The sequence below is a fragment of the Parambassis ranga genome, chromosome 1, assembly GCF_900634625.1.
Source record: "Parambassis ranga chromosome 1, fParRan2.1, whole genome shotgun sequence".
NCBI lineage: Eukaryota > Metazoa > Chordata > Actinopteri > Ambassidae > Parambassis > Parambassis ranga.
In genome coordinates, this window is record NC_041022.1 from 486832 (window position 1) to 511679 (window position 24848).

At 45.7% G+C, this 24848-nt stretch overlaps 5 protein-coding genes across 6 annotated transcripts; 1 reads left to right on the forward strand and 4 right to left on the reverse strand.

Annotated features, from left to right (window-relative positions):
• Positions 1–486: 486 nt before the first annotated feature.
• Positions 487–2179, forward strand: LOC114442191 (protein Hook homolog 2-like). Its single transcript, XM_028415549.1, has 3 exons — positions 487–876; positions 980–1054; positions 1879–2179. The coding sequence occupies exons 1-3, from the start codon at positions 820–822 to the stop codon at positions 1993–1995; spliced, it is 249 nt and encodes an 82-aa protein (XP_028271350.1). The 5' UTR covers positions 487–819; the 3' UTR covers positions 1996–2179.
• A 555-nt stretch (positions 2180–2734) lies between these two features.
• On the reverse strand, positions 2735–8013 carry best2 (bestrophin 2). Its single transcript, XM_028409124.1, has 9 exons — positions 7862–8013; positions 7674–7768; positions 6925–7158; positions 5444–5598; positions 5284–5361; positions 4085–4237; positions 3918–3998; positions 3668–3822; positions 2735–3512 (listed from the first exon to the last, which is right to left on the reverse strand). Exons 1-9 carry the CDS (start codon positions 8011–8013, stop codon positions 2735–2737), a joined length of 1881 nt encoding a protein of 626 aa, XP_028264925.1.
• A 1335-nt stretch (positions 8014–9348) lies between these two features.
• Positions 9349–13828, reverse strand: get3 (guided entry of tail-anchored proteins factor 3, ATPase). Its single transcript, XM_028417179.1, has 7 exons — positions 13637–13828; positions 12830–12977; positions 12299–12447; positions 12062–12212; positions 11874–11981; positions 10515–10712; positions 9349–10434 (listed from the first exon to the last, which is right to left on the reverse strand). The coding sequence occupies exons 1-7, from the start codon at positions 13777–13779 to the stop codon at positions 10306–10308; spliced, it is 1026 nt and encodes a 341-aa protein (XP_028272980.1). The 5' UTR covers positions 13780–13828; the 3' UTR covers positions 9349–10305.
• A 749-nt stretch (positions 13829–14577) lies between these two features.
• On the reverse strand, positions 14578–15819 carry LOC114437221 (noggin-like). Its single transcript, XM_028407778.1, has one exon. The coding sequence runs from the start codon at positions 15602–15604 to the stop codon at positions 14789–14791; it is 816 nt and encodes a 271-aa protein (XP_028263579.1). The 5' UTR covers positions 15605–15819; the 3' UTR covers positions 14578–14788.
• Positions 15820–15965: 146 nt separating this feature from the next.
• Positions 15966–22212, reverse strand: LOC114437212 (target of Myb protein 1). 2 transcript variants are annotated; one of them, XM_028407764.1, is made up of 15 exons: positions 22009–22212; positions 20554–20638; positions 20135–20213; positions 19767–19916; positions 19543–19677; positions 19311–19460; positions 18900–19016; positions 18236–18369; positions 18124–18166; positions 17926–18052; positions 17726–17792; positions 16772–16847; positions 16637–16696; positions 16516–16555; positions 15966–16439 (listed from the first exon to the last, which is right to left on the reverse strand). In XM_028407764.1, the coding sequence occupies exons 1-15, from the start codon at positions 22079–22081 to the stop codon at positions 16291–16293; spliced, it is 1485 nt and encodes a 494-aa protein (XP_028263565.1). In that variant the 5' UTR covers positions 22082–22212; the 3' UTR covers positions 15966–16290. The 2 variants fall into 2 exon arrangements, with proteins under 2 accessions (XP_028263565.1, XP_028263556.1); XM_028407755.1 differs by having other exon boundaries at positions 16516–16558.
• Positions 22213–24848: the final 2636 nt, after the last annotated feature.

Below are 24848 nucleotides of genomic sequence, written 5' to 3' on the forward strand. Positions count from 1 at the left end.
GCATTCGTGAGGAGCAGAGTCTCAGTCGAGAGAGAGAGTTTCAGTAAGTCTGCCTGCTGACCTCAGTTCTCCTGGTTCCAGAGAAACACACACTTCTTTGAAATCCTCCCCCACACACTTGTGTTTTCACACTTAATGACAGAAGCATAAACCACATTTCCCCTGAAGCCAGCATAAAAACTGGAATGGGTTGACCTTTGTTAGACAAAAAAAGACTCCAGGAGAGACACACATTAGAGGTCTGGGGTGAAAAGTGAGCCGCTGATCTGGCCCTGATATGCAGATAGTGCTTCTCTTTGAAGCTGGTCAAGTGATCATAAGGGGAATCACAGTATTTCTAGGTCACTGAAACCAGCAATGACTAAACAGACAAACAAATGTGTGTAACAACTGATGGATGAGGAAACATCAAACTGATATGACAGGATGCTGACTGACTGACAAACAAAACACAAACAGAAAAACCCTGTGCCGTGCAGCTAATTGCATTGTGCTTGGGTCCTTACCTCCTATAATCCCCTGGCCGGTGGCTGACTTGCTCCGCTGTGAATGTGTCCGAGTCAGCAGGATGGCATCTTTGACTGTGGCGAGGAGCCAGAGCACTTAAGCCTGCAGCACCTCTCCATATTGTTCCGTCTGTCACACCACAACACAAAAGGGCCTCTGCTGCAAAACAGCCACGAGCAGAAACTGAGCTGCAGACAGACGGAGCAGGTCACAGGGCCGCCGCCGCCGCTGCTGCTGCTGCTGCTGCTGGACAGTCACGCAAATGGTGGTTGTCCGCTCTGGTTTGTTTCTGTGCTGTGATCTTTATGAACCATGAGCAGCAAGAAGGAGGCCAGTCTGTTGGACAGCACAAAGGCCGCTGCCTCAGAGGTGAGTGAGTGACCGTCTCTGGCACTTCTGTGGTTGTGCTGAGCCTTTGTTTAGTGTTGTTGTGTTAGTTTGATCAGGTGAAAGACTCTTTAAATTGTCCCAGCTGCAGGACTGTGAAAAAATGAGGTCCAGACAGGAACAAGAGGAGACCCTGATCCTGACAGCCTGGCAAAGCATGGTGAGGGAAATTGAAGCAATATTAAACTCAAGCTACATTACTGAAATCTGAAAACATTAGAATATCAATATAATGATGCTACTGCTCCATGAAGGGCTGTAGCTTTGGCTGGACACAGACATTCTTGCACACTACTTACTTGGGCCCTGCACACAGAGGCAATGTCTACATACAAGAAAAAACAAGCGTCAGCATCATCAATCATTTCTTATCTGTAAAGAAGAAGTAATCAGGGCTGTAGGTGTCTGTGTCCATTCAAAATAAATCCAGAGTATTAACTCTGAAACAAGCATTGAAAGTGAAATGCTGTGCAAAGGGTTAATGTGCCTGAAACGTGTGCCCTGAGGCCCACATACCCACAGGTGTTTTGAAAATATAGGTTTCTCTGTGCATGGTGTGTGTGTGTGTGTGTGTGTGTGTGCATCCACACCATGCACAGTCAGTGACATCTACCTTTTGAAAGCACCTGCAGGAGGTGTCCATAGACTCTGTTTACAGTGTTGACAAGGAAACAGTTTTTTTTTTGTCAGTGTTGATTACGTTATATTTTTCCATATATGAGGTGATTTTGTGCAGATATGGCCAAAACAGTGCTGACTGTAGCATGGCTTATGACACGGTTCCTCAGGAATGGCAGTTCTCATACCAGCGAGGTGATGCTGTGATCTGAGGCCTCATGGCTGTGTTGGCTTCTTATTTAAAATGAGAAATGTTGTGTAGCTGCACTTTAAATGTTGATTTCAGCACTAAAGTGCAGCAGTGTTCTTGAGGTGTGGTAGCTTTGGCTGACAAATGAATACATCACACTGTTTCCATTCTTGCAGCAACACAGCCTGTGTGAGGACTCTGGAGCTCCAGGCATGCCTCAGTCTTTCCTGGCTAAGCAGAGGCAGTCCACCCAGGCCAGGAGGGGGCTCTCCCTCCGGCTGGGGCCCAGGTAGGGCCTCCTTCACTTGTGTAGGAACAGCCCGGCCCACTCATGAGCAGGAGGCGAATCAATAGAAGGAGCTGTGGATGTTGCTGTTATGTGCTGCTTTTGGTTTGGTGCTATCGCCACCTGCTGGACAAAGTTGGTACTAGATGGACATTTTCAAATTCATAAGCAATCATAACTTCATGTGTAAATAACCACCAGACTGTCTGATTGTCCATTCGTTGTATTTATAAATATATCCCTCGCAGGTAAGATACAAATTTCATCAGCAATAATACAAAACAATGACATGTTAAACTCTTATCTCATTCAGTTCATTATTTATAACACATTATAAATGATTCTATTTACATGATTTTTGTAAAACAAAACAAAAGTAACACCATGCATAGGGTCTGTCTTTTGTGATCAATGTAAAAAGATTATAAGACTTAATACATGTTAAATAAAATGTGTGAATTAAAATTTCTGGGGTCTCTTTTTAAAGAAGTCGAAGGTCCAGTTTCCCCCTAGCTCCCAGTGCCCATGCTGAGTTGTGCTGAAAATAAATGTGTGCTTGCAGGGGTGAATACAGAACAGGTTAGAGGAGGTTTTATGACAAAAGGATATGTTCTATAAATTTAAAACTGTGTGGCCTTTGACTCAGAGTAAGACCGGATGTTTCATTTGACTCATTCCTGTCATGAAAGCGTGCATTGAATCAAACACCGAGGTGTCAAACCATCAGAAGTTCATGGGAACATCACCTACGACCCCGTGAGCTCTGACCCCATGCTCACGCTGCGGAAGCGCTGAGGCTCATCATGAGAGGGCACAGTGAGGTAGGACATCTTTTTTCCACCAAAGGGAGGTCTGGGCATGTGGGGCAGAGCCCGGCTGTGGTTGATAGCCGGCTGAGAGCTGCAGTGCTCCAGGCTGGAATGTGCAGCTGGGTGAAACAGGAAAGCGGAGTGTGGATGGGAGGTGATGGCAATGCCGGACAATGGCCGAGGCGCCGTCTCTCTGGAGGACTGAGGTGGTGGAGGAAGCAGTGACGCTGGAGCTCTGGAGGTCTCCCCTGTGTCTCCTTTCCCTCCTTCCTCCTGTGTCAGCATCTCCTCCTCACTTCTCCCCTCCGCTCCACTCACCTCCTTTTTCTCTTTGGCTGCAGGGTTCCCTCTGTCCTGCTCCGCCCCAAACTGAACGTCCAGCAGAGGCGTTCTGGCGCTCTTATCCTCCCTGAAGCTGCACACAGTGCTCTGAGTCTCCTGCCCCAGCCCTGATGGCAGAGACCCCCCTTTACCTATTTTACAGCTGTCCTCATCATCATCATCACTGGTGCAGTGGTCGATGCTGGGGAAGTGGCGTAGCCTCTGGAGCTGGGCAGAGGTGCGGCGGAGCGCCCCTCCCATGAGGCCGGTGGGTGAAGGAGCTGCATTGAGGAGCCGGTTGAAAAGGGCCATGTTTGGATGTCGAGTTCCCGACTCCTCCAAGTTCTCAGCGATGTCTTCCAGAGGCTGAAAGTGCATCTCCTCCTTAGGGATCCTGTGATGTCACAGTGATGTCACTCAAATTGCTTTCTACTACTTTTTTACTTTCATTTTCACTCCCCAGATCTTCCCACCATAAAGGGACATTCCACAGTGTCACAGTCAGAAATGGAGTGCGTAAAAAGAGGAAGGTAAAACACAGAAACTTACGCCATGTCAAACGTGGACCCCTGAAAGGAGGGTTTACGGAGAACGAAAAGAGTGGCGGCAGTGTACGGCGGCCGGGGATTGGAGTCGTTCCAGTAACGATCTCTTTCCATCATCGGCAGATCTCCATACATCTCATCCACCGCCATCATGGACACCTGTGGAAGGAAGTTTAAACAGACACCATGATCTAAAGTAAGGATTTCATGCCAAAGATGCATAATAAGCAGAAGTGACTAAATACAAACAGCACCTGGAAGTTTCTGTCTATCAGCCAGTTGGTCTCAAAGTCATCGTCATCTTCTCCAAACGGGTTGATCAGCTGCTCCGCGACCTGCAGGACAACGTTCAAAAAATATAACCAGGAAACAACAGAAAGCACTGATGGTGTTTTCATGTTTACACTGCCCTCTATCTGACCTTGAGCCATCCTGCGTAGAAGAAGAACTGCAGCAGGGTGAAGATGGGCACGTAGAGGTCGAGGTCATGACCTGGATACCCTTGGTTGGGGTCCAGGAACTGACGGCCAATCAGACACACCAGAAAAAAACTGTACACCGCCAAAGTCACCACCTGAGAGACAGACAGACATAAACTGATGTCACAAACATCCTGCTGTCCCCAACAAACCACCAAGGGACCTGAGAGACCTGCAGCTCCTGGACTGTTGTGAGGTCCACATCCAGGTGAGATAAGGAGGATGCTGATGATGAAGAGGGTCACGCTTTTGGTTGCTGCTACGCTAATATCTTGAGAGGTTCAGCGTGTGAAGAAGAGGAGTGCTCTTCTACAAGGACGACGCTGCAGCCCACAAATCCACAGTAATGAAGCTCTTAGCGCACGTTCAATCAGGAAGACTACCCTTCACATCTCTCGTCTCTCATTTCCAACCGCCACTCCGATCTCTCCGTCTTCATCCTCCACACACTTTATCTCCTTCTCCCTCATCCCTTTTCTCTCAGTCTGGTTAATATAGAGCACCTCCCCACCAATCAGCTGTCGATCCGTCCCTCTCCTGCCCAATCACAGCTCAGCAAATCATTTCAACGTTTTTCGTCTCTCTCCAGCTGTCCTTCAGATCGACCCTCCTCCACCCCAAGCACCACCAGTTCCACAACCGTGCAGAACATCCTATCCGCTGCTTCACCACCACCAGGTCTAGACCCGGGGGGGATTCCTGATTAAGCGGCCTCACCTCCTGTCCTTTCCTCCCTTTTCGGATGCTGGACATCACGACCTGGGCCTACTATTTTCTCCTCATCCAATCACCTCAGTCTCTCCTGATTGAAATGCTACCTGAGCTCTTAGGCGCCTCTATAGTCTGCTGGGAGGGCCTGTGCAAATATTCACAGGGGGTCCCTCCAACCAGTGTCCATCACCATTGCACCATGCTATAAATAATATTGATAATAACAGCCAAAAAACATCATTTTATCATCCTCAGAAATACTTAACAACAGTCAGGCAGGGCCCTCTTAGAGAAGTCTCCTACCATCATTACTAACTTTGTACTGCTGTAGTTTAAAGATGTTGGGCATCTGCCCACCTTTCCTGCTAGAAAGCAGCACCTCTATTTGTGCTGGACTAGTGTTTACAGATGTGTGTAAGTCAGCACTCACCTGAGTGTAGACCAGAGGCACGCTGATCATGTCGTAGTGAAACAGCATGCTGCACTTCCCTCTGAACCCATTCAGCTCCTGTTCACACACAGAAAGAGCTTTGGTATCTTTTTATCTGTGTGAAGACACAACATGGACTGTAGTCATTGTAATGTTGCACCTCCAGCAGCAGTTTGAGTGTGTGATCGTCTTTGATCCGGCCCTCACAGCGGGCCAGAGCAGCCAGGTTGGTGAACCAAACGCAGGGGATCCAGTATTTGTTGTATGGAGAGTGGAGACCCTCGAACTTCTTTCGCTCCTCTCTCGTCATGAATCCTGCAGAACAAGTCCAAATTTGTCACACAGTAAAGGAGGAAGGTGGGATCAATATATCCACTGGCTGACAGAAGTCTTGTCCCAAATTTGCATTCTCTTGTGGTTTGGTGTGTGGAAACCGTGATTTTCCCTCCACTAAACTTGACTGTTTTCTGTGTGAACCTGGGGTCCATACGGGTTCCAACAGGTCTGCTGCAATATTTGCGGCGATTGGGATGCAGTTCAATTGATGATTCATCAGAAAATCTTCTGCCACGTTTCCTCTGTCCATCCTCCATGCAAGCTGTGGGCCATGGCAAATACAACACGCCTTTTGTTGTCTCATCTGTCATGCCAGTTTCCTAGCACTAAGTCTCCTATGGAGACCACTGTGTGGAAGAATTCGACTAAATGTTCTTGTGCATACGTGGTTTTGTGGTGTCCAGGCCTTATTTAGCTCTGCTGCAGTTAAAAAGGATTGGGCTTGGAGGGTCGAACCAACAAGCGGTGACCTCGAGCAGTTGTCTTACAGGGTCCTCCTGACCTTGTGATGAACGTCACCAGTTTCTTCAAATCTTTTTCGTGTCCTATTGACTCGCCGTTCAGATACAGAAAGAGTTCTGCCTCCTCAGCAGCAGACTGGGTCTTCAGGCTCTGGATGATCAGCAGTTTGTTCTGTGGGTGAATCTTTGGCATGTTGTTCATACGAAGGTCTAGTGTTCTGGTCCTTTTAAACACACTGAGAATGTGTTCATTACACCATTTGTCACAGGTGAAGCTCTAACATGTGATTGGTCATATGAGTCATATGAAAATGAGACCAGACTTTTGTCCTTGTAAAGACAGAGGTCATGGGCTTCACTAAGCTTCTAACATCATGGCACTCTTTGATGGTTTCATTTTGCACCCTGTTATTAATGTGAAGTCTCTCGATATTAAAATGAACCATTAATTAGAACAAATAAGTGATTAGAAATACTGATAATGAACAGATGAAGTTACTGTGTGTGTGTGGGACTTATGTCAGCCAGTGTATGTCGTTATATTCAGCTAAATCTTTGTTGACATCTCTGACTCTTATTCACAGTGCAAACCTTCCACCAGTTACTGCTGCATGCTCAGAGGAGAGGACTGTCACATAATCTCATGACAGCTTATTATTATCAGCGGTGCATTTCAGGATCTGCCTGTCCTTGTGATTTCTTCTGCACTCGCTGCTGTAGAGAATGTACAGGAGAGCAAACATCACACACTCATGACAAACACATGAGTGTGATGGATTACAACACTCTGCTGCTTATGATCAGTGGACAAAAATATGATGAAAAGCAGCTCAGTGTCTCTCACCAGCCTCCACCACATGGTCCATGGTGGGGAAGCGCTTGAAGACAGCGGTGCTGACGGAGCGCAGGATGAGCAGGGCTGACAGGCTGGCGTAGCGCATCATGGTGCGTCTTAGCAGGCGGCCTCTCTCGTCGCTGCCCTGGAGGCCTCCTGACAGGACGCACATGAGTCTGTCAGGGAGCGGGATGCTTGTGTACTGGTTCCACCACCGGTTCACAACCAGGGTCACATAGAAACCTGCAAACAGCAAATAATGAGACCAGGCACAGGCGCTCAGTCAGACCTGCAAAGATGGACTGGACCTTCTGTTATATGCTGATTTCAGGGTGGCAGAAAGTGGCCTGAGGGGTCAGCCATGTAATAAAACTTCTTTATGTTAATGTTTCACAATGTCTTCTCAAGACAAACTCAGACAAATGAAGTCGGACGTTGTGTCTTCTTACTAAATGCACCATATCCAGTAAATATCCATTTCAAATGGACAATTCTAAAAACTTTGTGCAAAAGTATATTTTCATCTATTTTTTGTACTGAACTTCTACTAAAGTGAGTTAGATCCATGAAAACACAACAATCAGCACTGTAACTCTTAGATGATATCACTCTTTCCTTCTAAAATACTAATCCTATATCCCATCAGGGCTTTGAGCACAGCTCTGTGCACACAGTCTGGAAATATTTCGTTGAAAAGCTCTCCCATAATAAAACATTGCTAAAATAAGCGCGATATATGACATGACAAGTGGTCTTACCCAGTACGAAGGACATGGGGATGAGACTGGCGTAGTGGTTGCAATAAATTGCCAGCTTTTCAAAATACCTCTTCTGGTCATCATAGAGGAAAAACCTTCAGCACAGGGAAATGTTTGAAGTTTACTTTTTATTATTCCTGGACTGTTTCTGACATACAGTGAGAGCGCAGTCCTCTGTGCCTCCTCACCTGTACGTGATGCTGATGGCTGTGTACATGGCAAAGAACGCCAGGAACTCCTTGTAGAGCACCTTGTAGATGCTGCCTTTCCAGGCCAGCAGCAGTTTGGAGAAGCCACAGAATCGGGCGTTAGCGACTCTGGCCGTGTAGGTGACAGTCATGAGGGACAGATGGTGAGCAGGTCCTCAGAGTAATAAAAGAGCTGTTGGAAGCGTCCCACATCAGAGCTTGGTTAATAAACAAGGTACTCACACTTAATAACTTTCTATTGATCTTAAACTTTATTGTTTTGTTACAGCATGACTGTAAATATCTCACCACAGCGTGCTCTTACCTTTTGTAGCGGTGTTAAATCATCTCCGTGCGTAATTGGCGCACTGTGAGAAGTGAATTCATCCTTCCATGTATCGTCCTCTCCGTGCCTCGCTGTGATTAGTGTGTTTTTTCCACAGAGCTCATAACTCTGATCTCCTCTGGTGTCAGCTCCGTTAACTCGAGGCTCGGTCGGCTGCATGATGGCAGTAATCCTTCGGTGCCTCCTCGGTGCGTCCAGTGGTCAGTGCGCCCCGGGGTAAATCCCCCAAAACGAGGAGGAGGAGGAGCTCGTTAGCGCGGCCCCCGACCGGGACAGCGCTGCTCGGTGATGGACCACAAGCGACAGGCCGCAGCGCCGGGGCCCGAGGAGCGCACAGGACCGTGCAGTGCAGCGGGGAGCTATGGAACAGGAGCAAGTGGACCATGGCGAACTTTCGTGTTAAGTGATATGAAAACAACAACCAATTGTTGGCGGGTACAGGTCTGTAATTACTGCGTGTTGCGGCTAAAAATAACAAAGAACAAACCCTGTTCATGCATTAGAGGCTTTTTACAAACATTTTTCATACGTGGAGTTCAGCTGATGCTTTGCACCAGCTTCAGCAGGAGGCGTGTTTGTTGCTCCTGAAGGTTAATCTCCAGTCCTCTTCAATTAACGGACAGACCACAAGGAAAAGCACCACAACAGGCTCTCAGCTGAAGCAAGTTTGTTTTAATTAACACTCGCAATATAATTTAAAGAAACTCTATAGAAAACAGATTCTGAAAAGCATTCAGTGACACAGAGGGCGGGTGATGCTTTGGATTGATTAAACTGATGGGTTCAGCCAATCAGAGTCCAGTACTCAATCACTAGGTAAAGATGTTCAATCTGTTCAAACACTTGATCAAGCAACATTCAATATATATATTCATTAATTAACAATGCACTAAATAAGGCTCCTGATGTCTTTCCATAGTGTTCCCATAAAGTTCTCAGTAACCAGGATGGACACAGGACGTTTGAAGGGCGCAGGGCGAGTTCTCTGAGCACTGTGGGAACTTTAACTGGGAGTCCAGCAGCGTCAGGCGACTCTTTGAGCTTCCAGTCAAACATCTGTAGTCACATCACACATTCGCTTCATAAGACCAGTAGTGTCTCCACCTGAAGTCATGACAACGGCCAATAAACAATGACAACGCCACACATGAAGCTTTTATGAAAGACAAGAGCCGAGAGCTCAAAGATACAAGTTCAGCGTCTCAACTTGGAACTTTCTTTTTCCTCAAACGTATGACTTTAAAATGAGATGGAGCTTCCTTTAGAGTTCTGACTATTCTGTGTTTTATTCAGAAATGTGATTTTAAAATCAGAAATGATCTTTTTTTAAACTGAGAAGTCTGATTTTTTTTCTCTTAACAGTAAAAATTCTAAATTCTGGATTTAAAATCAAACCAGAAAAACAAAAAAACATCTGACTTTAAACCATGAAAAACATAAAGTCAGGACTCACAAACTTTCTTCATGCCGGCCCTGATCCTCTCTTGAGTTTTGGATTTTGACCTTTTAGTTTGGCTAACTGCATTTACCATTTACTGCATCACAGTGAAGTCTGATGATCCGACGCCTTTCAGATGGTGTCACCTAAGAACAGGAGTTACTATATTTCTTGTTTCATTGCCCTGCCGTCACTGCCCTGAATCTGTAGAGGTTTTTTTTAAGTCATATGGGAGAACACACACAGCCACATTATCACAGAGAATGAACAAGGCGTAAACATCAACCATCGGAAAGCTGCTTTATCCTGGAACACTGCAGGAGGACAGAAGTTTAAATGTAGGATATGAAGACGAGAGAAACGTGAAGGGAGAATAAGGCAGCACACAAATACTGACTTATCTCTGACATTACAGTGGGGTCTGTATGACTGTGTGTTTGTGGGACATCAGCTCCCCTTGAAGTGCTCTGCTGTAGATGGCGTAGATGAGGACTAAGTGGATCGTCTTGAGGCTGTTTCTGCAGGGTTTGAGGCTGGTTGGTGGGAAGGGGAGCTCAGAGAAGGTGAGTTCAGACTGCAGAGGTGTTGTCTGCAGGGAGGCAGAGAGGGGGAGGAGCAGGGGGGAGGGAGGGAGAGGAGGAGGTCCTGCAGGTAGGGAGATCACTTGTTTGGGGGTTTGTAGGGTTCCAGAAGTTGCTTAGAGAATGTGTTGACCTTGTCGGCCCCTCGAACTTCATGGGGCAGAAGCGGTAACTTCACTATGTGAAAGTCCTCATAAAGGTCCTCCATCTGAGGGGGAAGACAGTGAATGGAGGCGTTTACCAGCAAATAACAACAACGTCTCCATAATGCCACTCGTATGCTCGTACCTGATCTAAATACTTAGACTGGATTTTGTGACGAGCTTCACACATTTTGCACGGCCTCTCCGCGTCGGGAAAGACAAGCTGGTTAACGATGATGTTGTGCGTGTCGATGCGACACTTTGCCAGCTCCTGGATGAGGCGCTCCGTTTCGTAGAGTGACAGGAACTCAGCGATACACACACAGATGAACGTGGTCTGCTCCTAATGGGAGAAAGGAGAGGGAGCGTTACATCACACATTATTATTAACCCCAGAAAACACAAACCCTGACGTCCAGTAATTCAGGAGTGAAACAAATATATAGCAGACAAACTCCATGATGCTAATAACACATCATACTGTACAATGATTAATAGCAGAAATCAGAGTGCTGCTTTTGTCTGAGGTCCAACTAAACCCTGCCTAGAAAACATGGGGACATATCTACTAAAATATATATTAATATATATTTTGTGTACCAAAATTTGCAACTGTGTTGTTATAAAACTAGGGGTGGACCGGTTCACCAAATCCACGGGTCGGGTTGTATCACGGTTCTGAGGTCACGGTTTTCGGTTTGGTTCGGGTCACAATGTTGAGGTCATGTTATCTATCTTATTTGCACGCAGCAGGTCATTTCTGTCTCTGCAGCGTTATAACTCACTGCTGCTGGCACAGAGGCACGATGCACACACACACACACAGACACACAGCCTGAACTCTATGACTATGCTAAGCTATGCAATGCTAACGGTACTGATGCATGCGTTTTTATTTAATTTTTGCCATTGAAATATGCCGTTTACACCCCGCTCTGTAAACACTGACGGGACCTTCGGCAGCTTTGCTCACGATTGGACGAGAGTCACTAGTTGCTTTTGATAAAAAAAGGTTTGGAAAGCCGCCAAATGTAGCGAGAGAGACGCCAAGTTGGAAACACTCGTCTCTATGCTGTGGTAAAAATGCCTCCCTGCATTACTTGATGCGCATGTCCAGAACCAAACAGAACACTCGCCCCAAACCGAAACGCGTACAGAACGGTTCGGATTTTTTTCCTGAACCGTCCCACCCCTAAGAACTACACTTCTTCACAACACAGCAGCATAAACTGGGAGGAGTTTAAAGACACACACATGTGCAGCAAGGCCACGCTGCATTCACATGGCGCAGGGACTGATACAGAACAACACTCACTTCACAACATCTTCTGTATCAAACACAACGCCATCATAAACATTATTATATTATTGTGTGAAGAAGGGATCAACTACAGAGTTGTAGTGTTTGTATGTAGGAACACCACATACAAGGAGAAATACATAGATGTTAGTTTGAAATAAAGACGATGCATGTGTGTTAGGACTGAAACAGTGCGTGACTTACAGGATCTTTAAACTGCTCACTGACTGAACGAATGACTGGCAGCGTTTCTTCCAGCTTGGAGGCAAGCTGGTCTGCGTTCATGTCACCCAGGCCGAGCATGTTACACATCTACAAAAAGCAAAAGAGTCGACAAGTCAGAGCTTCAGTGACAGAAACTGTTTCATGTAGAAACTTTAACTCATCCTCACCTGAGAGATGAAGGGGCTGATCTGGTTCTTGATCTGCATGAGGCGGCCCAAACCTCGCTCCACAATGGTGGGAAAGTTGAGCAGTCGCAGGGTGTGGCCAGTAGGGGCAGTGTCAAAGACCACCACTGAGAAGTTCATGCCCTTCACTAACCTGAGGCACACAACAATGCTGAGTGAGTCCTCAGTTCAGTTGTGGTACAGCAGAAAGTAAACAGAGAAAAAACATCAGAGTGTTACCTCATGACCTCTGCGTAGCTCATGGCCTCATCAATGCCGGGGAAAGCGCTCATGGCCTCCTGCATCATCTTCTTGCCCATGCTGAGCATGTTGTCCTCTTCAAAGAACTCATCTGGCAGCTCTGCCACCCCGAGGCTTGGGTCAATCTCCTGCATTCACACACAGAAGAAAACAAACATACGAATCAGCACAGCTGAACTGGTCCGTGGATGTTTTAATGCCTTCCAGCAATTCCGTTTGTTGCGAAATGGTGCTTGTGAGGCTCACATGTGGATCATGAGCTCATTTTTCAAAAACTACATAAAAGAACATCTTTGTTTTTATCTCCATTTTAGGAGACAAAACGAAAATGTCCTATGCTTTGGATTTGACAATCGCACCTGTTAATAACAAAAATAGGGTGTGCATGTTACAGAAATGTTTATTGATCCTCATCCAGGAGTTTTCTCTACTTCATGTGGTTATATCGCTCCCATTCCCTGTAAAATCCTTCAGATGCTGAGCGCTCTCAAAGCGCAGTGTGTGACTTACCATTGCAAACAGGTTGTCATAGCCTTTGACCTTTGTAGGCACCTTTGAGAACTTCTGGTCAAACGCGTCAGAGATGTTATGGGCAGGATCTGTGGAGATGATAAGGACGCTCTCCCGAACAGCAGCCAGCTGGACAGCCAGACTACAGCTGGGAAGGGGGACAGCCAGAAGGCTTGTTGTTATGCTGGTCAGGCTATGACGTTCTGTTTGTTACACTTTTTAAGTACATACACACAATCATCATTTTCACTCCAGTGAGACATTTACATTTATATGTTTGCTTTTGACGGTAATTTTATCAAACAAACACGACCCTGCTCTGTACGAGCTGTGAGCTATCTGACAGCTAACGCTAGCTACAGCACACTTTACCCGGTGGGTTAGCTTGATTGCTAATAAGCTTAGTTACAAGCTAACGCCATGTAAGATCGTTAAATAAAGAAGAGAAGTGTTAAAGACAGAATGTCGGCGTCGTCTTGCACATTTATTATCAAACCAGTTAAGAAAATGATGTTTCCATGTGTCAGCTGGCTAACATTAGCTAGTGACGGTGCTGGACAGCATTAAGCTACCCGGCAAAATCTGAAGCTAATCTACCTGTCGTAAAAAGTAACAGTGATGTTTCCGCACTAGACACTATTGATATATTACGCTAACACCTACTGGATTCTCACTGTGGTGCAGTAACAGACTTTACTCAATCACCGTGAATGATCCACGTCAACTTACAGCTAATCTGTGTTAGCTAGCAATGTTGTTACCCTGATTCAGCATCAGGAGGATCATTAGCATTCCCCTGTAACTCACCTACACGTCGTTTTACCAACACCGCCCTTCCCGCCAACAAATATCCATTTTAAAGACTTCTGCTCGATGATGTTCTTTAAAGTTGGTTCTAATGGTTCCACATCGGGCGCATCTTCAAATTCGTCTTCCAATGAAGCTGCCATCTTGTCTGTGGAACGTGAACGTAGCACTCCGTTGAGTATGTAGCCAGACGGCTGCTGCATTTAGGGCGCCTCGGAATTCAGAAATTGTTTTGCACAATTAGTGCCCGAGCACGAAACGTGCGAGAGCGCTATTGAAACCCTAGGGATTCTTATTTTTCCCCTAGTTAGCCTTCTCAGAGGCCTTAACCTGCCCCAAACTCACCGAACTAGGTAGAAAAATTCATTCGGCTGAAAAATTTGGACATTTGCTGACTTTTGAAACGCACATGGGAAGATGGCTCTATAGCGCCCCTTAACGTGTAGCCCCTTTGTTTTTAGCATGGTACGTTGCCATGTCAACAGTCCACTGATGCCATCAAAGGAGACAAGACAAAAAGCGCATTCCAAGTGTGACGGTGTGGCGGGGGCGTGGCCTCAAAGTTGACCATTCGCCATTACAGAGAAACGCCGTATTTTCTGCAGTACCTCCAACATGCTTCATGCCATGTGGACACAATCTCACAGTACTGCTATGGACCCGAGTCTGAACAGATATATATGCTAATAGGATGATACCGTCACAGCGCCACCTACTGGCAGCAGGACATTTCTGTTGTAAACATGTGTTTGTTGTATGTCTCTGGAAAGGAGAGGACAGGAGACAGCGACAGGAGACATTAAAACCACTTTGAATTTGCATCTGAAACTTTATTAAAGAAACAGATTTTTTGGGTAAAAAACATGTATTTGTGTGATAAACAAAGAAAAACAAAGAGAAACAAAATCTGCAGTCACAGATTTCTGTCAACACACCGGTAATTCTGACTGTAGAATTTCCCATAGACTTGAATGTAGCAAAGGCCACACAAAATATTGGACTGGCTGACAAATGGTTGGAAATTGAAGCATAAGAAAAATGAGAAAGAGGCTGGGAGGTCTGCTCAGTATTTTATGTATAGGTCATCAAAGTCGCCATGTTCCTCTGGGCTGAGAACTGTGGCATGAAAAACCTTCTCAGGTAGAAAAACATTCATTTACATGAACACATGCAAGCAGTGACCACGGGATAAGGTACTTGTCTCCATGAACACCTTTTCATCCCTTCACCCGTCTCCATCTCAGTGCTGCTGTCGGCCCTGACGCCTCCCTCGCCTTCATCTCTGGCTTCTATGCAGTGCCAAGCCAGGATTTTTATGTGCGCCGTTTGAGCTCGCACACACTCCATCCCGCTGGGAAAGGAGCAACTTCGCTCTCCATCTGGCCCTCCGCAGTCAGTCCGTCTCAGCCAGCGTGGCCAGAAAGTTGGGCCCAGATCTACCCACTGGTGGTGTAATTCACATGTTGCTGAGCGCACCAACCAGGCTCTGACTGAAGTGGCAACATCTGAGGGCAGAGAGCTGAGATCCAGCCCTGCTGCCTCCTTTTCCAGCCTTTGTTGATGCTTTGCTGCAGCCTTTCTCACCTCCTGAGATGCACTCATGTTAAACTTCCTGGGTGAACTGGCGAGCAGAGCGTCTCCTTGCAGCAAAGGTCCCTCAGACGGCTGATCTATGGACACCCAGAATGGGTCAAAAGAGGATCCCAGAAGACGCATGAGGCGAGAGCGCCGGCGGTGCCTGGGTTTGGGCATGTGGTGGTAGTCATCAGCGCTGCTCAGGAGAGTGTAAGGGCGGATCGGCTGTGAGAAGGACGGAAGACTTGCCCTCAGCTGAAGAAAAGGTGACTCCAAGTCTGACACATTTGTAAGCTGGTTTTTGTTTGAGATGGTGGAAGCGAAGGCCTCAGATCCATGCAGGAGGACAGACACAGAAATCCAGCAGAGGCAGACGGGGGAGCTGAACAGCATGGTCTTCAGGTCAGGATGGGAGCAGAGAAGAATGAAAACTAGATCCTTCAGTCCTTCTTTTCACCGGTTCAGGGATGAGTTCTCTTCAGGGACTCTGTGTACCCTACAGCAGACATCCTTGAACATCTTAAACAACAACATACTGAATTTAATGCCTTATCGCACAAACAGCACTGAGTTTGGGCGCGAACACACCCAAGTTCCCACTTCTCAGTCAAGGCTCAGATGTTTTGGCTGACGGGAAAATATAAGCCGTCGATTGCCAGGATTACTGTGGATTATTTTGTGTGCTAATTTTGGGCACGTGTGTTATCATCATGGGAACATTTGTCAGAAAACATGTAGGAAGAGAACAGAGGAAGATGTTTAGGGGACGATGCCCCGTTTATTTCTGTCCACACAGAATCAGCTTCTCCGTGTGAAAGGCACATATTTGTAATATCAAATATATCTTTTTGCATTATACTTAATATGTTTACATTCATATTAATATATTACACCTTAAATAAAAGTCACATAAACAAACAGCAGACTTCTCAGAAACACAGCGTTCATCGGTTGATCAGGCAGCCGCTGTGAAGCGTCAGGTTTCAGGGTTTTGTGCGTGTGTGTACTTTCAGAGGAAACCTGGCCTGGCACAGTGTGTGTATGTCTGTGTTTATCTCAGTATGATGCTGTCTTTGCACTCAAAGTGAAAAAAGCTGGTCATGTGACCTGTCCTGTTGCCGGGCGGACTGTGGCGGCGGTTGCCTGGGCGTCGTAGACGGGATGTTACGGACCGTCTGACTGTTGTGGTCCGCCGCCTTCGCCCGCTCCTCCAGAAATTTATCAAACTCTGACAGAGGCACAAAGAAAAACATGTCACGCACACAAAATATTATCTGTACGGTCAAACAGCAACAACAACACACCTTCGCTGGACACTCCCTCACACACTGACGACTGCTCTTCCTGCTTTATCAAACAGAAAGATTACGTCATGCTTTTGTGACACACAAACACAACAAACAGCATGTATGTTTGTTTTATTACCATGTCACATGACAACCATTTGTCAATGTCATTCTGCAATGAGTGTTTCGCCGGCGCCACCTAAGGGAGAGATGTGATGAGTAATAGGTCATTCAGTCATTTACCTCTGTGTGTGTGTTACTGTGTGATACACACCCCTCCTGTGACCTGCAACCTGGTGTCCAGGGCTCCGGCGAGGCCCTCCACAGCCCCCGGGTCCTCATATTTGACACTGGACACACACATAGGAGACACTCACACACCGCCAGCTCAAATTATACCAGAGACACTGTCAAATATCCACATGATGTCTAACAGAGCACAGACATTTAACAACATTTCTAACCAGTCAAAATGAGGGGTTTCACCTGACCTAATGACCCACGTCCTGTCTGTGTACTCTGTCCCCAGCCTGTCCCCAGCCTGTCCTTAGCTCACCTCAGTCTGGCTCGGAGGCGTCTTTCCTGCAGACGTGTTTTTCTTGGTCTCCTGTGCAAGACTCTAATGACCGTCTTCAGACTGGGTTAAATCATTCACTAGTGTCTCTGAGCTTCTGCAGACACATCTCTCACCAGTTTTCTGTCTCACAGCAGTACTGGAAATACTTTGATAAACTTCTGCTTTGTAGGAATTTTCCCCAAGTTCTTCGAGTGAAACACCACAGTAACTAATGTGTTAACTGTGCTCTATCAGACATTTTCATTGTTTCTGTACGTCAAAAGCATTTCCAAAGAATTTCCCACACATTAGATGATTATCCAGTTATTTTCCACGAGGCCCTGGACACAGTCTGTCTTTACAATTAAATAATTAAACGTGAAAATAAATGAAGTAACCCTGGTGTTTTAGCAAACCTAACAACAAATCTAACAACAAATCTAGTCGTCTAATCTTGTCTAATGTCAAGTGTAGCACAGATGTTGATATGATGTGTGTCTGTTTGTCCCCAGTTAAGATCTAATGTTCACGTCCACATGAAGGGGAGCACACATCAGTGCACAGACGTTCCTTCATCGGACTGATCACCAACAAGTTTTTCATTATATTGAGGGAAAAACCCACGGCCTGACAATCCTGACGGATGAAAAGCATTTAAATGACATTACTCACCTTCTCCTCTGCTCTGCCAGAGAGCTGCCTCTAGTTTGTGCAAACATGTCAAACTCTTCTTCATCTTCTGCAACACAGAATCACAGATTTAACTCCCCTCCGCCTTCCTGCTGCACATCATTTAGTTAGTTTACATCTACAGAAGTCACAGAGAAGGAAGTGTGTGTGTCTGAGTTGCAGACTGTGCGAAGCTGACTCACTGTGGTTGGCTGTTTGCTGTTGGTTGGCTGGGGTACTGACTGTTGGTTGGCTGGTTGTTGTGATGACAGCAGGTTCTCTGAGGGAGGAATCCTCAGGGCTGGAGTTGATGAGGCTCGTGGCGGAGCTCTGCAAAGACAGATGTGGAAATGTATTCACAGTTTTAATGAAGAGTGTAACACAGAAATGCATCTTTTTACCTGTTGTGTGTTTGTAATCTGTGCCTTGTTCAGCCTGTCAAACCTAAAACACAAACACAGCATGTTTAGAACAACATGCTTATAATGAATGAGACAGAAAAACAAGTGCTACCTCTCGTAGCGGATGAAGGCGTTGTTGAGGTCATCGTTGATCATGAGCAGCTGTTCGATAAACCTTTCGTCCATCAGCTGGGGGATGAGCTCCACCACTCGAGTCTGCATGTTCTTGCACACAGAGAACAGCTGCTGCTTGGACAGAGAGGGACAGATCATCCACTGATCTAACCATCTGCTCTTCAACTCTTCTTTATCGTGCTTCCTACATTTTTACATCGAGACTTGTTTAACTGCATTCCCCAGAATCCTTTGACAAAGACATAATTCACAGTTACTGCAGATGTGGAGTTACCCTCAGACATTATTCTCTTGACACACATGACATGAATGAGGATGAGCTGTACATGTCACAATAAGCAGGCAGTGGTCCTGATAGTCATTATGAAGGATGACGTGATGTAAAACAGTGTGGTCTGCCTTCCATCAATGGGAAAATAGCATCTTTTGGAGAGCATTATAGCGTTATAATAACATTTTAAAATGAGTTTAGAATGTTATTTTATTTTATTTACTGATGAGTAATTATGGCCTCTGTGCTGTAAGCCTTCATATGAACCCCCTGTGTTCCACTGCGGTGGGGACGTGTTCAGCAGAACAGATGACAGGAAGTGGTCACAGTCACAGTCTGGGTCACAGAAGATGTCAAAGACGATACTCACATGCAGCAGCTCTGCATCGTCTGGTTTGCTCTGTCCGGGTATGAGCTCGTTTAGCATTTCTGACATCACTATGAGGTTTCCCTTCACCAGAGACAGCTCACTCTGCAGCTTCTGTTCCTGGATTAAACGCACATTTAAAAGGAAAGAAGCATTCTTAGACAGGAACAGTGTTAGTATTCATGTTGCTGTCATGGCAACCTGTTTCACAGTTTCTAGCTATGATGAATGATGAATTTTGGCAACCTATCAAATTCTTTTCATGGTTATCATTCATGTTTTAATTGATCTGAACAAATCTAATTGCTTATTGTTTTAATTGATCGTCTGTAGTTTTTCTCTCATAGTGAGGCTACAGACATCATCAGCTTCAGCCACTGACCACGGGCCAACAGGCGATTCAGGCACAGGTACCTGTTCAGCAGAAAGTGACACTGGTCCCTCACTGAGCTGGACCGGAGGTGAAGTGTTCTGACTGGTAGCACTGGACGGAGCCTGTGGTTGTGGCTGTTGTGTAGGAGGGGTGACAGACGTCGCCTCAGGAGTCCCGTTGTCTGGTATACTCTGTAAATATTGAGAGAAAGGTCGGGTGTAGATGGATATTTGAAGTCTGGTGATTTTTTCTTTAATGTGTAAAGAGTCTCACCCTGTTTGGAGTGTGGATGGGGGACAGAGCGTCTAGGTCTGTCATGGGAAACTCCAGGCCCCGTCTCCTCAGGTCATCATATACATGCACCACCCCGGCCAGGGAAGGAGAGCTCCGGAACGCATCCGCCCACGACTGAGACCAAAAGAAGCAGACCAAATGTACAGAGCTGAGAACAAGGCAACACAGAGCAAAGAGAAGCCCTGACGTATCCAATGCTGTACCTGTATGAGGCTGAGAACCCTGTCACTGAGAACAGTGGGGGGGTTGTATTTGGGCAGAATGGAGCGAACCAGAACACCTTCGATAAACTCCTGCTGGGACACCAGCACATGGAAGCGATGGCCACAGTTCTTCACACAGGCCTCGAGAACCTGAGGAGAAAACATCAAATCATGTTATCAACACAGGCACCGAGACTCTGGAAGTTTACTCGACCGCTTGCGTAAGCGGCTGAGTCAACACTGTCTGAAAGCATCTCCTCTGGGCTTCCAGCCAACCAGGACAAGGATCACTGTGGCCTCTGAGTTACTCTCTCACACTGAGCGCTCCTCAGTGAATGACAGAACAGTCGTCGAGGATGATGACTTACAGTGAGAGCCAGCATGATCTCTCTGAAGTTCTTGTTTCCCACTATTCTCTTCTTTATAGCTTTGATGGCATCTCTGGGCCTGGGGAGGAAACAACTTTGTCATCCATCTTGACTTTTTGAATCAATACAGACAAAAAAGAAACAAAGCAACATGAAGATTTCATGTGTTTCTATTCAGATATTCAGTAAAATAACAAATGCTTCATCTGAAGTAAGTCACTGTTTCCAAGCAGCTGCTGAGTAGAGCAGAGAAAAACCCCAAGACCATAAAGGAAATGACACAGTAAAACCGTCGACACAGTAAACAGCACTTCATCATCATGAAGAGCAGCAGATGTTTCTGCTCCTGTAACCTGCACCTTTAAAGCAATAATCATAAAAGAGCATCAGGCTGTATCATCATTGAGCGTCACCCCTACCCCTCATCCGTCTCATTGATGATGTCACATATCTCCATGTTGAGTCCCCAGTCGTCCGACTGCAGAGAGCCGCTGGTCGCCCGCTCTGTCAGCAGAGAAAACGGACGTCACAATAAAACAGTAAAAGTGATGTGAGAATGTCACGGTAACCAAGACACCTCCTGAGGTCTGCACAACAACAGGACGTCGCACACAGGGCATTGTCAGGTTGGTTTCACTTGGGGAGACGTGTCATGATGAAGCAGAACACAAGAAATGTAAAAACATCAAAGAAAAGCATCAGAGCTGGGAGGCGCACCACACAGAGGTCAGGCTGGAGGCAGGCGTAGCCTAGAGCTGTTTTTGTGTGGGGCAGCCATCTTGGATTTTGAGGTTATGAGTCTGATCCACTTCCACTTGAAGTTTCCTGCTGGATAAATTCCACCACTATCTTAACTTTCTGTGGTTAAGCACTAACAAAAATGGAACACTGCATTTCCCATAATGCAGCTTGACGACAACCTGTAGAACTTCATCATCAGATGATAATTCCCACTGTGATGTTTCTGTCTTCTTTAACCCACAGTATGAAGAATAAGTATCCTGCAGATGGAATGTGTCAGCACCTCATTGTGTGTAGAGGCTCGATAAGCTGATTAAAACCCACGTTTCTACCAAACTATTCAGCAATCCCAGCCTTCGGCCTTCTTTGCACTCCGTGGTTTACATAAGTCTAAATCTCCCTCATTCCTTTCCAGCAGCACCTCTTCCAGCCCTCACCCTGCTGCTTTTCTCCTGCAGGGCCCTCCTCTCCTTCCCCTCCGCTTCATGTGACTGTCAGCTGCTTCTGTTCGCCTCACAAGTAACACTGACGTTCATGTGTGAGAAAGTGGATGAGAGGAAGAGGAAGGAGGCCTGTGATGGGTGTGTAACATTTCTTTCATGATTACACTGATTGCACATGTCTGCAGCCAGCCAAAGGCTTTTCAGAGTGCGTGTTTCAAAGTTCATTTTTTAGAGTAAAACAGGAAAAATCCCCCTGCTGCCTCTCAGCAGGAAGTTCTGCTGCTCTGTGACAAAGCTTGTAGGAACTGATTAAACAGTGTTGAATGAGGTGTGAAGCTGCAGCCGGATGAAAACACATCAGTGACTGAGGAAGTGAGAGGAAACACAAAGCGGGGTTCTAATTGGCCAAGATCGAGGTCGCTTAATGTTCAGCGACCAATCACGTGCGAAACTGTGGAAACGAGTCCGTCCTCCTCCTGCGTCATTGGTTTAATGCTTCTTTTTATGCTTCTGACAAATTAATCATTACAAATATTGACGTGTGAAAAACGAGAAGTGATCAGGATGGTTTAGGTTCACTCAGCGGTGCAGGTATAAAAACATGAAACTTGTTTCTGAATGTGTAAGATGACAGGACATGTTGACAAACTGATCAAACGGAACATTTCCAGAAAAAAGCTCCAGACTCACCGATCCTCTGACCCACCGGCGTGGAGAAGGGGTTTCCGATGAGAAACTCCATTTTCTCCCCGAGTGAAAACATCCTGGAAATATTCAGACGCGTCCAAAGTGAAAAGTGAAATAAGTGTTGGAAGTGCTGAGCTCAGACTGCAGAGTTTCCTTTGGCTTTCAGTGCCTGGCTGCTTCAGAGGCGCACTGCCTCTCTGAGGAGGAGTCACGTGAAAACACACACACACACACACACACACACACACACACACACACACACACACACACACACACACACACACACACACACACACACCAGGAAGCAGCAGCAGGGAGACAAACGTCTTTCGCCATGTTTCTAACAGATTAATAAAGTTATAATTATTGAATGTTTTGTTTTATGCAGAGTGACCCAGAATGACTTTATTTATCCCTGAGGGGAAATTCTTTCTGTTACAGACAATAGAAATCAAAGATAACTTGAAGTATGAAATAGAAATATATAATAAATATCTAAATACCTAGACTGCATTTAAACCCCTGAGGTATATCTAAAGAACATATTTACTGCTGTATAAAAACCTTTACATAGTAAAGAGCAGGACATGAATGAAGCAGTGTGAATGTCCAGTGTCTGAGTGACTGTTACAGTTCAGAGTTCAGTAGTTTGATTGACAGGCAGAGTTAAATGGAGGAAACAATGCTCACAGAAATCAAAAGAACGCCCCACTGCCAATGAGGTTAATCAGTAACATGATCATGGCCCCACTCAGTCAAACACTGTGGATACAGTATGATTCAGGTTCTAAATTACATTTTATTCCTATTTTCAAAACAAAGTTTGGAATTTGAATGCACACACTGACACATGGACCAGAGAGCCCCTCTCTGTCAGCATTAACATATAAACATTGAACTGAAAGAGTCCGGCTCCTCCTTCCATGGTGCTGCTCGGGCTTCAGGCCATCTCTTCACCTGCAGGTCTGCCTCAGACTCACTTCAGTGTTAGAGCTCAGGCGTTAGTGTCAGAGTGTCTGACACTAATGTTGTTTCATATTATAAGGTAACACTGATGCCAGCATTATTGTGGAGCCTGTTTTATGTCAGTGTATTTAAGCTGTGCTGTACACAGACCCATGCACACTGTATGTGATCACTCTTTCATAACGCCTTTAACATTTCTGTCAGCACTCTGCACACACATGGCAGAAGGGAGGTGCATCAGTGAATCATTTGTCTTCGTCTTCTTCCAGAGGAAGATTCCTGCATCCTGAATGATCTTCAGCGCTGAAAATGCTGCAAGCGGAGGATTATTCTGTGAATTGTTTAAGGATGAAATTGTATCTGAAGCTTTAAAAGGGCAGAAGTTGAAGAAAAGCATGAATTCCTACCATTTAAAGCTGAAGATAAATATGAAGCCGAATAGAGAGCAATCGAAGTGATTAGTGGAAACTAAAGAACCTTCTTCAGTGTTTTATTTGTCTTTAAATGGATTCTTGGAAATTCATGAAATGTTTAGAGCCACCTCTACATGTGTAGATCGGTATGAGTCATGTGCATATTAGCGGTAGATAAGTGTTTACTGTGGTTAGTTTGTTGAAATTCAACGACTACGGTCTGACACCACAGATTATAACAGTGAGGCCTGGGCCAGTGCACACTTATACAGCAACAGCACCACCTAGTGTCTGAAACAAACTGATGATCAAAATGTGGCAAAAAAACACATTTATTATTGAGGAATATTCAGAAAACCTGAATGCTTAGAAGAAGAGAATGGGCGTGACATGAAATAAAAGTGTCTGAGTGGAGTCAAACAAAGAACAGTCCTTCATTTGTGTCCTAATCAGTAGATCAAGGTCAAGGCCGACTGCAAGGTCTGAATAAATGATAACATTAATAAAGATTTGACACCTACGGTGGGAAAATGTTGTTTCAAGTTAAACATGTTTAAAGTTTACCCCTGATGAAAATCATGAATTGGGGCAATTGTACTCTAACCATGAGGTTGGCAGTTCGATGCCCTGCCCTGGCAGCATGCTGATGTGTCTTTGGGTGAGACACTTAACCCCACGTTGCTCTCAGTGTTATTAAAACTAATATAAAGGATGTATTAGTCATGCATGTAATTTATTTGTTTGTCAGAATTTGGTTAAACCTGCTGAATTATCAACACTTTCTGATGTTGTTTTGTATTTATGCCTGTTGGCCACAAGGTGGTGCCATTGAGTCTATGAGGCCCATCTGGACCAAGCAACATGAGTCCTGTCCCTCCATACAATGAGTCCTTCTTTGATTAACTCGGCATATTCTGTGTTAAGAAAATGGCAGAGGTGTGAAGACAAAGGTGACCTTTGACCTCTTTGACCCCGAGTACCTTCAGGCGCCTCTGTTAATGACTGATGCAGCAAAGCACAGAGGGCTCTTTACTGTCCATCACTTTAAACAGAAAAGTTCCAGGTGGGTGCACAGCATCTGTCTGTGTGTGACCAGCTCCACTGAAGGCATCCAGCAGATCAGAGAGTCAGATTAAAGTGATCAGAGGGACGCCGGGCTGCGAGGAGGAGGAGGAGGAGGAGGAGGAGAGAAAGAAATCTGTATGTTATCTCTTTTCTGCAGGTTGTTACAACCCTCACACCACTGTCAGAGGTCTGTGTGTCCCTGACACCACGTCTGTTCCACAGCCAGGAAGAGTTAACATGTTCATTCATGTTTCCTCCAAAGTATCACTCTTCATGTGAGGAGAATGTGATGCCTGGAGGAAACATGGGACACACACACACACACACACACACACACACACGTTCATTAAAACACTGCCACACAATAAACAGCATGACCATCCATAATCCCAACCCATG

Excerpts from the sequence above, each read along its gene's own strand:
- LOC114442191 (XM_028415549.1), top strand. The coding sequence starts at position 820 with ATGAGCAGCAAGAAGGAGGCCAGTCTGTTGGACAGCACAAAGGCCGCT. Across the intron at positions 877-979 it reads CAAAGGCCGCTGCCTCAGAG|CTGCAGGACTGTGAAAAAAT; the intron begins GTGAGTGAGTGA and ends AAATTGTCCCAG. Across the intron at positions 1,055-1,878 it reads TGACAGCCTGGCAAAGCATG|CAACACAGCCTGTGTGAGGA; the intron begins GTGAGGGAAATT and ends CCATTCTTGCAG.
- best2 (XM_028409124.1), bottom strand. The coding sequence starts at position 8,013 with ATGACTGTCACCTACACGGCCAGAGTCGCTAACGCCCGATTCTGTGGC. Across the intron at positions 7,159-7,673 it reads CCCCATGTCCTTCGTACTGG|GTTTCTATGTGACCCTGGTT; the intron begins GTAAGACCACTT and ends TGCTGTTTGCAG. Across the intron at positions 3,999-4,084 it reads TCTACGCAGGATGGCTCAAG|GTCGCGGAGCAGCTGATCAA; the intron begins GTCAGATAGAGG and ends GTTGTCCTGCAG.
- get3 (XM_028417179.1), bottom strand. The coding sequence starts at position 13,779 with ATGGCAGCTTCATTGGAAGACGAATTTGAAGATGCGCCCGATGTGGAA. Across the intron at positions 12,213-12,298 it reads AGCTACGCAGAGGTCATGAG|GTTAGTGAAGGGCATGAACT; the intron begins GTAACACTCTGA and ends TGTGTGCCTCAG. Across the intron at positions 10,435-10,514 it reads AGTCTAAGTATTTAGATCAG|ATGGAGGACCTTTATGAGGA; the intron begins GTACGAGCATAC and ends CTTCCCCCTCAG.
- LOC114437221 (XM_028407778.1), bottom strand. The coding sequence starts at position 15,604 with ATGCTGTTCAGCTCCCCCGTCTGCCTCTGCTGGATTTCTGTGTCTGTC.
- LOC114437212 (XM_028407755.1), bottom strand. The coding sequence starts at position 22,081 with ATGTTTTCACTCGGGGAGAAAATGGAGTTTCTCATCGGAAACCCCTTC. Across the intron at positions 16,848-17,725 it reads CTGGCAGAGCAGAGGAGAAG|TGTCAAATATGAGGACCCGG; the intron begins GTGAGTAATGTC and ends GTGTGTGTCCAG. Across the intron at positions 16,697-16,771 it reads GGTTGCAGGTCACAGGAGGG|GTGGCGCCGGCGAAACACTC; the intron begins GTGTGTATCACA and ends TCTCTCCCTTAG.